This window comes from Moschus berezovskii, chromosome 28 (genome assembly GCF_049115385.1).
Source record: "Moschus berezovskii isolate FMDL1 chromosome 28, NW_MosBer_1.0, whole genome shotgun sequence".
NCBI lineage: Eukaryota > Metazoa > Chordata > Mammalia > Artiodactyla > Moschidae > Moschus > Moschus berezovskii.
In genome coordinates this window covers 5,779,977-5,792,518 of record NC_142487.1, presented here as the reverse complement: position 1 = coordinate 5,792,518, position 12,542 = coordinate 5,779,977, and the positions used below count along the sequence as shown (strand labels likewise).

Below are 12,542 nucleotides of genomic sequence, written 5' to 3'. Positions count from 1 at the left end.
ATAAAAAGAAAAGTTAGATTGAAGACTCAGCAATCTAAGTCAAATGGTTACAAATCTATATGCTTTATGTAGTCTGCAAATACAGTGTTTACTTTCTTTTATGATTTTTCAATAGCATACCATAGTTAAACTAGTAATATTCCCTTGTATTTATCATCTATAATATTCATTGGTCACCTATTACAGATTTTACACAGGAAATAGGACTTATCTCCTCAAACAGATTTAAAAGTTTATGTATATAAACTTTTAATAATAATATTTATACATAATTACTTTTAAATATTGATAAATTTCAGTTTACACTTTCTGGTCTACTTCTTTCACTGCACAGGAATTCATCCATTCAAGAAAATCAAAGTCTTCAAGAAAATAACCTATGCAAAGGAAATATAATTTCCTATTGACTTAACAGCTGCCATATTACACAGGAATCATCTGCTTAGTTGATCATCTCCTCCATTAGACTGAACTCAATGAAAACTGCTATGTTCATTACTGGAACTAAGAATCTAGCACACAGACACAGCAGGTATTCAGTAAATGTCTGCTATTACAAAGTGTCTTTAATCATAAATTATGTGATGCATTTCTATCCAAATTAAGTTGAACAGTCCTCAATTTGGTTTAACAGTGCAACATATTTAGTGGAACACACCCCACAGCTCCTGCCATTCAGTAGTTCATACTTCTTTGGCAGAATCTCACAATTCAGTGAATGAATAAACACAAACTGAACTACTTTAAGCTATCAGCTTATGTATGAACTTTAAGTTCATTCTTGACCATTAAAGAATGTAGGATATAGAGGAGAGGGAAAACAAAGCTAAGTCAAATATACTTTCTTTGCCATTTAAAAGTCCACAACATGGTTGCTTTTTTATCATGGTGAACACCTGGGATAAATAATTTATCCTGTTGATCTAAGAGGCAAATTATCACCACAAATTTATTTTAAAACTGAATTGCTCACCAGTGAAAATACCTCCTGCTAAAAAGGAAGCATCCTTGTCATATTTAACATTGAGACGAATGGGTTTTTCAGGGTCTGGAAGAATCATTAATTTAATTATGGGTCCTTCTATGGTATTCTTGTTATAAGTGGCTTTAACCTGCATAATATGTTCTCCTCTAAAAAGAAAGCAAAAGGGAAAGGGGGGAGAGGGGTTCAAATTGTGTTAGTTATAATTAAAAATTCTGGGACAATTTATACAAAGTTTAACTCATTTAGGAAACCTTTCTACTCCTGTTTCGTTCCAACTCCTGACTAACACTAAACAGACGGCTATGTATTACTCTTAACTTCATCAAGTAATTACAAAAATCAATCTCTATAATACCAATAACTATCAAACTTTCAGTTCTTACCTAGGGGCAAAAACACTGAACACTCCCAAATTAGCCCTGCCCCTTTCATCGGTTTTATGCTGTTGGTTTGAAGGAGTGAGCTAAAAACAAAACAAAACGGTTAATTAGAAAATTCTACTAATCAAATTCTTTTTCTCTATTACTATTTAAAAAGCTACATTTGTACACACTCTAAAATCTAAAATTGTCTAATTTAAACTAGCTGAAATAATATTATATGTAATCACATAATACAAAGGATAACAATCATTCACACTGATCAGTTAAAACTAGAATTTTGTGTATTTCAATTATTAAGTTGCAGAATTCAGTGTTCATTCTTTCAAGAACGCTGATATATCAAGTGAAGGTTGGTCACATAAATACAGAAGGTATACACCAAAATCAGGGGGTTGTGGGAGACAGTGCAGGAGAAATAAACATAAATACACATACATAATTTTAAGTCAAGGCATAACACCATGTGCATCGTTAGTTACTTCATCTTTCTCTTAATGTTTACACAGATGTGCTTCTTAAATCTTTGTTGCAATACTACCTTTGTAGTGATAATCACTTCTAAATGATTGAGAATTAGTGGCCACATTTCCTAATCACTTGTAAGAAGACTCTTTCAGTCTTTTGCAGATGCTTCTCTAAAAACGAGGATCATACTCTTATTTGGGGTACAATATAATCACTATTTAACTCTCTCGGAAGCAAACACTAAGAACAAAAGTAAATTCAAAGACTGTAGTAGCAGAAAATCAGACTCTCTCCTAAATCCTAATACTTAACTTCTGTTTAACAGAAACGAAAGATTAGGTAATTATGGTACATGCAAAAGAAAAAGAAAAAGCAATAGCTGGTGAGACACGAGTGAGAAAGAGTACTTTAACTGCTAAAATAAAACCCTACATTTGTATCTGTCTCATTTACCTTCCAATCTATCCTCTCTCAACCTATCTTTTTCAGTCTTTCTTCCATCTGGGTCCTAAATCTTTGCTGCTAAGCCAGAAGTCAGTCTTCTATTTCAGGTTATACAACAGCAATACTGTAGTCCTTTTTGACAGGCATTAAGACTTTTGACCCTTTTTACTTTACCGTGAAAACTAGTCCATGTGGATGACAAGTCATTCCTGGCACTTTAACTTCCTGTATAGTTTTTATTTACTTTTTTCTTTTTTGAACTGCACACATGGCTTATAGGATATTAGTTCCCTGACCAAGGTGCACCCATGCCCCCTGCAATGGAAGCATGGAATCCCAACCACTGGACCACCAGGGAATTCCCTTCTATACAGCTTTTAAGTTGAGTCCTGTGAAATCCTTACTGAAATTCTTAACTAATGGACTAATTTCAAGAGAACTGTGTATTTGCATAATACAAAGTGTTTGTATCTACTAAAATTATAAAGTCTCTGGAGGGATACTCAAGTCTGGCTGAATATAATTCCAAGATCTCTTTTCTGTGTTGCCCGGCAACAAAATGGCTTGGACAAATGAGTTCCCTTCAACCAACAGGAAAAACTTGTCAAAATACAACCCTGCAAGGGCCTGACAGCATCTTCCCCTCCCCTCACAGGAGGGCATCCAACTTTGTGCGAGACATCCAAAGTCTCAAGATCCTAACCAGACTATTCCAATACTCGTGTTAACAACTGGTACCTAATCCTGGTACCAGACAGAATGTGGTCCACTGGAGAAGGGAATGGCAAACCACTTCAGTATTCTTGCGTTGAGAACCCCATGAACAGTATGAAGAAACAAAAAGACAGGACACTGAAAGATGAACTCTCCAAGTCGGTAGGTGCCCAGTATGCTACAGGAGATCAGTGGAAAAATAACTCCAGAAAGAATGAAGGGATGCAGCCAAAGCAAAAACAACACCCAGCTGTGGATGGGTCTGGTGATAGAAGCAAGGTTCAATGCTGTAAAGAGCAATATTGCATAGGAACCTGAAATATTAAGTCCATGAATCAAGGCAAATTGGAAGTGGTCAAACAGGAGATAGCAAGAGTGAACATCAACATTCTAGAAATCAGTGAACTAAGATGGACTGGAATGGGTGAATTTAACTCAGATGACCATTATATCTACTAGACCATTATTATATTTCCATCTAGAAATGGAGTAGCCATCATAGTCAACAAGAGTCCGAAACGCAGTACTTGGATGCAATCTCAAAACAAAAGAATGATCTCTGTGTTTCCAAGGCAAACCATTCAATATCACAGTAATCCAAGTCTATGCCTCAACCAGCAACACTGAAGAAGCTGAAGTTGAATGGTTCTATGAAGACCTACAAGATCTTCTAGAACTAACACCCCAAACAGATGTCCTCTTCATTACAGGGGACTAAAATGCAAAAGTAGGAAGTCAAGAAACACCTGGCGTTACAGGCAAATTTGGCCTTGGAGTACAGAATGAAGCAGCGCAAAGGCTAATAGAGTTCTGCCAAGAGAACACACTGGTCATAGCAAACACCCTCTCCCAACAACACAAGAGAAGACTCTACATATGGACATCACCAGATGGTCAACACCGAAATCAGATTGATTATATTCTTTGCAGCCAAAGATGGAGAAGCTCTATACAGTCAGCAATAACAAGACCGGGAGCTGACTATGGCTCAGATCATGAACTCCTTATTGCCAAATTCAGACTCAAATTGAAAAGTGGGGAAAACCACTAGACCATTCAGGTATGATATAAATCAAATACCTTATGACTATATAGTGGAGGTGAGAAATAGATTTAAGGGACTAGATCTGATAGATAAGAGTGCCTGATGAACTATGGACAGAGGTTCATGACATTGTACACGAGACAGGAAGCAAGACAATCCCCATGGAAAAGAAATTCAAAAAAGCAAAATGGCTTTCTGAGAAGGCCTTACAAATAGCTGTGAAAAGAAGAGAAGCGAAAAGCAAAGGAGAAAAGGAAAGATATAAAGATCTGAATGCAGAGTTCCAAAGAATAGCAAGGAGAGATAAGAAAGCCTTCCTCAGCGATCAGTGCAAAGAAATAGAGGAAAACAATTGAATGCGAAAGACTAGAGATCTCTTTTAGAAAATTAAAGATACCAAGGGAACACTTCATGCAAAGATGGGCTCAATAAAGGATAGAAATGGTATGGACCCAACAGAAGCAGAAGACATTAAGAAGAGGTGGCAAGAATACACAGAAGAACTGTACAAAAACAATCTTCATGACCCAGATAATCAGGATGGAGTGACCACTCACCTAGAGCCAGACATCCTAGAATGTGAAGTCAAGTGGGCCTTAGGAAGCATCACTATGAACAAAGCTAGTGGAGGTGATGGAATTCCAGTTGAGCTATTTCAAATTCTAAAAGATGATGCTGTGAAAGTGCTACACTCAATATGCCAGCAAATTTGGAAAACTCAGCCGTGGCCACAGGACTGGAAAAGGTCAGTTTTCATTACAATTCCAAAGAAAGGCAATGCCAAAGAATGCTCAAACTACCACACAATTGCACTCATCTCACACACTAGTAAAGTAATGCTCAAAATTCTCCAAGCCAGGCTTCCGTAATACGTGAACCGTGAACTTCCAGATGTTCAAGCAGGTTTTAGAAAAGGCAGAGGCACCAGAGATCAAATTGCCAACATCTGCTGGATCATGCAAAAAGCAAGAGAGTTCCAGAAAAACATCTACTTCTGCTTCATTGACTATGCCAAAGCCTTTGACTGTGTGGATCACAATAAACTGTGGAAAATTCTGAAAGAGATGGGAATACTAGACTACCCGACCTGCCTCTTGGGAAACCTGTATGAAGGTCAGGAAGCAACAGTTAGAACTGGACATGGAACAACAGACTGGTTCCAAATAGGAAAAGGAGTACGTCAAGGCTGTATATTGTCACCCTGCTTATTTAACATATATGCAGAGTACAACATGAGAAACGCTGGGTTGAAGGAAGCACAAGCTGGAATCAAGACTGCTGGGGGGAATATCAATAACCTCAGATACGCAGATGACACCACCCTTATGGCAGAAAGTAAAGAAGAAATAAAGGGCCTCTTGATGAAAGTGAAAGAGGAGAGTGAAAAAAAGCTGGCTTAAAGCTCAACATTCAGAAAACTAATAAGATCATGGCATCTGGTCCCATCACTTCATGGCAAATAGATGGGGAGACAGTGGAAACAGTGGCTGACTTTATTTTTGGGGGCTCCAAAATCACAGCAGATGGCAATTGCAGCCATGAAATTAAAAGACACTTACTCCTTGAAAGGAAAGTTATGACCAACCTAGACAGCATATTAAAAAGCAGAGACATTACTTTGTCAACAAAGGTCCGCCTAGTCAAGGCTATGGTTTTTCCAGTGGTTATGTATGGATGTGAGACTTGGGACTATAAAGAAAGCTGATCGCCGAAAAATTGATGCTTTTGAACTGTGGTGTTGGAGAAAACTCTTGAGAGACCCGTGAACTGCAAGGAGATCCAGCCAGTCCATCCTAAAGGAGATCAGTCCTGGGTGTTCATTGGAAGGACTGATGATGAAGCTAAAACTCCAATACTTTGGCCACCTGATGCCAAGAGCTGACTCATAAGAAAAGACCCTGATGCTGGGAAAGATTGAGGGTAGGAGGAAAGGGGACGACAGAGAATGAGACTGTTGGATGGCATCACCAACTCAATGGACATGGGTTTGGGAGGACTCCAGGAGTTGGTGATGGAGAGGGAGGCCTGGTGTGTTGCGGTTCATGGGGTTGCAAAGAGTCGGACACAACTGAGCAACTGAACTGAACTGAACCTAATCCTGGACTTCCTGGTATCCAAGCACTATGTTTGCACCCAAAAATTACAAGGCCATGTTCATGCTTGCTGATTCCCCTGGATTAGGTCTCAGTAGAGGTCCAACAGCTCTGCCCAGGTAGCTCTCCAAAAGGCAGGCAGAGCACAGCTACTCATATGACTCTGTTGCTTCACCCTTAGAGCTTTTAACTCTCCCCAATAATGCCTGTTTCATAACCTAGACTGCAGGTCATTATTGTATCTTAACTTCTTTCACCTTGTCGACATTAACTATTCCTAATCCAAAATTCAGATATCATTAATATTGTATAATAAACAGTCATATTAGAGACTGCTGCCTCTTGTTACACTGTTTGCAAGACATAAACTGTACTTCCTCAAAATAACTATTAAAATAAGCAATGAACTTGGGCAAACTCCAGGAAAGAGTGAGGGTAAGGGAAGCCTGGCATGCTACAGTCCATGGGATCACAAAGAGTCGGACACAACTTAGTGACTGAATAACAAAGCTAAGCAATAGTGAAGATTATATAAGACTATTTAAAAAAAAAAAAGAAAGGTAACACCTAAAGACATGATGATCCTGAGGAATGAATGCCAAAATTTTAAGTGAGAGTTATTTAAGGATGTTTAAAACTTACCTTTAAATTGTTAGCTTTTACAAGACTTATTTTAACCTGTGGCACAGGTGCTGGATTATCCCACTGATCACAAAGTTGAACAATGAGAGGATTCTGCAATTCTCTTCCATTAATCACTGGAATGGACTAAAACAGATACAAGTCTTTTAAGAAGCACTAAAACATGCTGAACAACATGATTAGTATTTAAGTGAAACAATCACTGAATTTATCTGTTTTACTCACAAATAGCTCCTTTCATCAATTAAAATAAACTTCTGAAAGTCAATTACATTGTCATTAATAATCTTCTTATAGAAATGATCAAAAATTTGATAAAAGGGAAAATATATTTGACAATACTGGCTTCCAGAGCCAGTCAAGAATTCTGAAAATTACATGTTGCAAGGACTTCAATGGAAACAGAAGCTTATCTTAGGCTCTCATATTTAGCAATGGTCAATCTACAGTCTAACTCCTCCACCAATTGTTGGCACCCTGTCAAGTCTACATGAAGCAGTATGCACAGCTTTCCAGCTCCTGGTTAAACAGGCCTAGTCATGGATAAACTTAAACAAGACAGTGTAGACTTAAAATGATTCTTGGTTTTCCATTAATCCAAGTAAGGCCTGTGTATGCTGACCTAGGTCTGGGAATTTGTATGCTGACCTAGGTCTATCAAAGAAAACCCACTGTCAAGTGAGAAACCTGTTCAAGTCCAATCCTCTGTGTCAGATGTTAAATGTTAAGGAAAAAAAGAAGATAGGAGAGACATAACTAACAAAAAAGGGAAGTGATTTATCACCTCTCTCCTACTAGTAATGTTCCCTCTGCTTCCTCCATCCCTCCAATTATGTTAGGAGGTTGCTAAAAAGTGGGAGAAACATCAATAACGTGTTAGGAACTTTTTTAAAAAGATACCCTTGAAGCTGGTTTATGCTTGACTACCAAAAAAATTTTCATGGATAGACTATATTCTATGTGCTAAAGTTTATAAAAAGCCTGAATACACAAAAAGTGCTGATGTTTCCAAATGTACACACACCAGGGTCTTTATTTCTAATTACATTGTCCATCTATCAAATAGCAACTACCTGTAAAGAATATCTTTCAGTAAACAACTTACAGCCCAAGCTGTTAGCTGAAAATTCTTCTGGGTAGTAGTGGAGAAAGGAAATAACCGAAATCAAATGTTCATGATTTGCCACTTATTAATACTGTCGTGCAATATAACATTTCAGAATTTGTTTCTTCATTTATAAGGAAGGACAATACATCATAATGTTGAAGATTAACTGAGAAAATATATGTACATTTATATAATTTTTCTATTTATCATTCTTAAGTGTTATAGTTCCCCTTTCTATTTAAGATCCTGTGTGTGGAAGAGGGAGGTAGGTCAAAAATTAAATTGGAAAATTCTAGAAAAACCACTTATTCAATGATTACATTTTCAGTCTTACCCACATATAACATATCTCTTAACAGAGGAGAATTAGTTTTAGATTTTATTTTTAAAGCTTTTGGATTTCCGTGGTATCTGCAAATAAATCCTATAATAAATTTTTGAGTTAACAAGCTGTCATTAATTTTTATATTCCCCTCCTACAAAATAATTTAAAAACATGAACATGTAAAGATTTTTTCTACCTCAAAGGTACCCAATTATTCCATGATATTGTCAGTCAACAAATTCTTTATTGACATCATTAGGTTTCTAAGAAGGCATTGATTTACGCAGTAAATATGCTTCTATATAAAAATAAGTGCACTGACTTTGCAGTACAACTCTTCAGTCAACAAGTGTTATGGAAAAAATTGTTTTTAAAACACTGTCACATTTTTAAAATTTACAAATCAAAAAAGGACAATCTCAAACTAGAGCAGAGATATGTAAGCTCTTCTCAGATGATCAGTTCCTTTGTGGGATAATTTCATCTACTACCATGGTCATGTGAGATGATTTCCCATTAGAAAAAATAACCTTTCGTACCAACAGATAAGGCTCTGCCACACCATAACTGAACACCAGAATGTGAACATTTTAAAATCAGAATTCTAAAAATTTAATGAAAATTGAAAGGTAACAGATTTGATAGACATTTGCAAATTAGTATTTAAGATATGCATAACTATATGCATAGGGAAGCAAACTGATGTTTTTAAGAGTGTAATGAATGACTTGATAACTGGTATGCATTTAAAAATTCCAGCAAAAACATTTTTTTAATAAGCCAGTGAGAGAGAACGAAATACAATTGGTGAAAATCAGTAACTGTTGAAACTGGGGGTTATCTATTTTTAATGCATATTTTTAATTTCTATAATAAAACTCTTAGAATTTGAAGTATCACTATTTTTTTAACAAATGAGGGCACAGTGATGAATAATAAAGTATTAAAATTCATATTACTTTGTCCTTTTGTTATTGTTACTATTGTTACTACTTCAACAACAAAATATAACTTTTGATCTACTAACACTCTGAAGCAGTTAGTAGGTCAAAATATTGATTTTAAATTCTTTCAATCAAGGCAGGAAGGTACTTACCTCCTTTAACTCTGGCCAGTCTACAAGGAGAAGTTTAGCTGGTGGCCCAGAAACTAGCTGCACTCGAATAAAGTCGGAAAATTCACGCCAAGTAAAGCAAAGATCTTTATTTCCAGGGGGACCTGGAATAAATCTGACGCCTCTCACATTTATACTCTGTGTATTTTCCTAGTGAGGAAAAGCATGTTGAAAAAAAAAACACACACCAGGAAGATCATGCTTAGTTTTCAGAAAAAAGAAAAGAAAATGTTGTCACTACCTATGTGCATACCGATGTGTTTCTGGTAAAACAACAGCAAGTAACACATATATGCCAATATTGGCGTGCCCTGAATTTCATTTCCTTGAGACAAGAAACTGAAATTCTCTTTTGTGAGGGAGAGATCTAAAAGGTTCAACCTATGTCCTTTTTCCTTATCTTTTCCTAATCTCCCTCTTCTTTACACTTGTACTGTCTCCTTTCTGTTTCCCAAATAGCCACATATGTGCCTGCCCAACAAGCTCCTTCCCTTGTTTGCCACATTTTTTACTTACATGTTGAGATTACCAAGGGAATGTGCTTCAGAAGAGCAGTACATTTTATGAAGATGTGGAAATAATCTTAAGAAACAATGGCACATTAAAATCAATATTTTATTTTACAAAGACTTTAAACAGTGTTTTTTAAAAACAACTTTGGTTTAAAAAAAAAACTGGAAGGTTCTTTTTTTATGCAGAGACTAGGGGTAGACTTGTATTGTTTCTATGAAAGTGAGTCAAGATAGTACCTATCAATAGTAAAATGACAGTAGGAAGAAAGTCAACTTGACTGGAGAATGAGCCATGGAGGAGACAGGTGTGCTGCAGCAGAATACTATGGCATACTTTAGGCACCCTAAAGAGACAGTCTAACCTCACAGTATAAAATGCTGACAGGTGGCATAAGATGGGAACTGAAAACTGACATGACTTGGTTAGGTGGCACAGAGCAGAAAAACCCAAGAGGCCTGCCTGGGAATGAGACTGAAGAATGTGAAAACAGAGTATACGTAACTCTTCCAAGGAGCTGTACTATAAAAAGGAGAAAAAGAGGGCAGTACTAGATGGACATGTTTCAGGGCCAAAGGAGGCTGTGAGGGGTGAGAGGAGAGAGAGTATGGCATATTTATATGCTGATGGGAATCTAACAGACAGGGAAAATAAGATGTAGGAAAACAGGTTATAATTTAGGAACAATTAGTTGAAAGAGGACAGGTGTCTATGCATAAAGTAACAGGAAGAAGAGACTGTTCGTGTACAACAGTGCTTATTATCTGACTTCATCTACACAGGGTGAATCTAGACAAGAAAGCATCTGAAAGTCAAAGATCAAACCTTATCTTTTACAGTAAACAAAACACCATTAGAAGTTCTTCAGCAATGCTAACATATTGTGGAAAAGGTGTTCCGAAAACTAGAAAATAAGAGCCTAATAGGTCAGTGGAAACAAAAACTCCAGTTAGGAAGGGCAACAATGAGACTCTCATGATTATTCTGTCGGGTAAAAGGGATAATGGAGGCTCCAAAAGGAAGAAGAGGTTTAAAAACCACTAAATGCCCTAAATGGATTCAACTTTACTCAAGCCTTAGATTTCCTTCTTTCTGACCTACTCTAGGCTGGCAGGTTCCTTGAAGGCTCAACTCCAACATCTTTTCTTGGAAACCATCTTTAATCTCTACAAAAGAATACTTGTTTCCTTACTTGTTTTAAACAGAAATAATTTCACCAGGATTCTTATTTATCAAGCTAATCTCAATTAATTGCACACCTGTACATTTTTATAACTAGTGTTCTCCCAAGTATCCTATTTAATGCAGGAACTGAGCACCAAGAAATTTTACTCAGTTATATGAAAGATGACCTTTGTACACATGTCAAAATACTTAGGGATGAAATGGTATGATGTATAGAATTTGCTTCAAAGTGACAGGAAAGGGGGAAGTGATGAATGCTGAAGCTGCCTGGTAGGACCATGGGAATTACTTATACTACTTATGCTATTTTTGTGTATGTTCAAAATTTTTGTATGTTTAAATTTTCATAATAAAAATTACTTCAATGCCTTTTACAATTTTTTTTATTGTAAATACTGCAATCAAATCTCTCTCATTTTTGTTTTTCCAAACTTTCTGTTATATATACTCTGAATGGAATAGTCAACTGTTAACGGGAAACAGTCATACCTGAAAAGCAGTTTTCAAATGTGAGCTATCAAGTCCAATCCCAGCAATTCCCAACGCAGACAGAGAACTTGGTGAAAATGCTTGAATCTGATTCCCATACTGATCTGTAACAGTGACAACTAAAAAGGGGGAGGAAGTTTAATTTTACAGTATCTTAATTTAACATGATGTTGATGTCATGTTTTACCGTGAATATTTGAAGGAAATAATTCACTGTTATGTAATAATCCAGATATAAGAAAAATACAGGATATGAATCACACTAACATATTTATTTTATGCTCTTAGTATTAATTATTATCATTTCTAACAAAAGTCAACATTCTTTTCAACTAACTGTTTTCACAGTTAGGTCAGCACAGGCAAAGATAGGGAAAATGCTTCCCCCTTTTCAACAGTGAATTTTAAGACATTACCCATATATAAATCCACAGTTTTCCTTTCAGATTATGTATGCCAAAACATGAACATAAGGATGTATTATAGAAGTGTTTTAAAGAAAGTAGGTAGGTCATACTAACCTATTTCTCCTTGAAGCTCTTGACCCATCTGTACCGTTTTTCCTCCTTTTAATTCACATTTTAGATGTTTAGGTTCATCTGGAAGTGGTCTGAAATTGATTAACAAATTAAAGGCCTTAATCACACCATTAATTGTAGAAAAAAGTTTCAACATGCTAAGGAGTAACGTATGTAATGCTCATTTTCTTAAACTTAAAAACAGTATCACTATTAACCCAAAGGGAAATAGAGAAAAGACAGCTTGCAAAGACAGTAGAGAATACAGATTAAAAAAAAAAAAACAAATGTATGTTAGATCACAGTTATCTATCCTGGATTAAAAGGAAATTATGACATGAGAGCACTGAAAAAAAAAAAAAAGCAGATGGGGTGGTAAGAATGACTCATCAAGAGATCTGTCTCTGACTGAAGAGTAGTACATCTGATAATTTTATCTCAGACATGGAACTATTCTAAGTGTTGGAACAGTATGGAAATATGTACAGAATTAAAGTAGAAAAGGTTAATAAAAAAGAGGCA

General features: G+C 36.2%; 1 protein-coding gene across 1 annotated transcript in view; it reads right to left on the bottom strand.

Annotated features, from left to right (window-relative positions):
• SMCHD1 (structural maintenance of chromosomes flexible hinge domain containing 1) overlaps nt 1-12,542 on the bottom strand; it is a 126,872-nt gene that overhangs the window by 42,480 nt on the left and 71,850 nt on the right. The window contains exons 27-32 of the mRNA XM_055417139.2: nt 12,024-12,112; nt 11,503-11,621; nt 9,301-9,468; nt 6,772-6,897; nt 1,369-1,448; nt 974-1,131 (exon numbers count right to left, since the gene is read on the bottom strand). Coding sequence (XP_055273114.2) covers nt 974-1,131; nt 1,369-1,448; nt 6,772-6,897; nt 9,301-9,468; nt 11,503-11,621; nt 12,024-12,112 — 740 coding nt within the window. The remainder of the gene's footprint in view (nt 1-973; nt 1,132-1,368; nt 1,449-6,771; nt 6,898-9,300; nt 9,469-11,502; nt 11,622-12,023; nt 12,113-12,542) is intronic.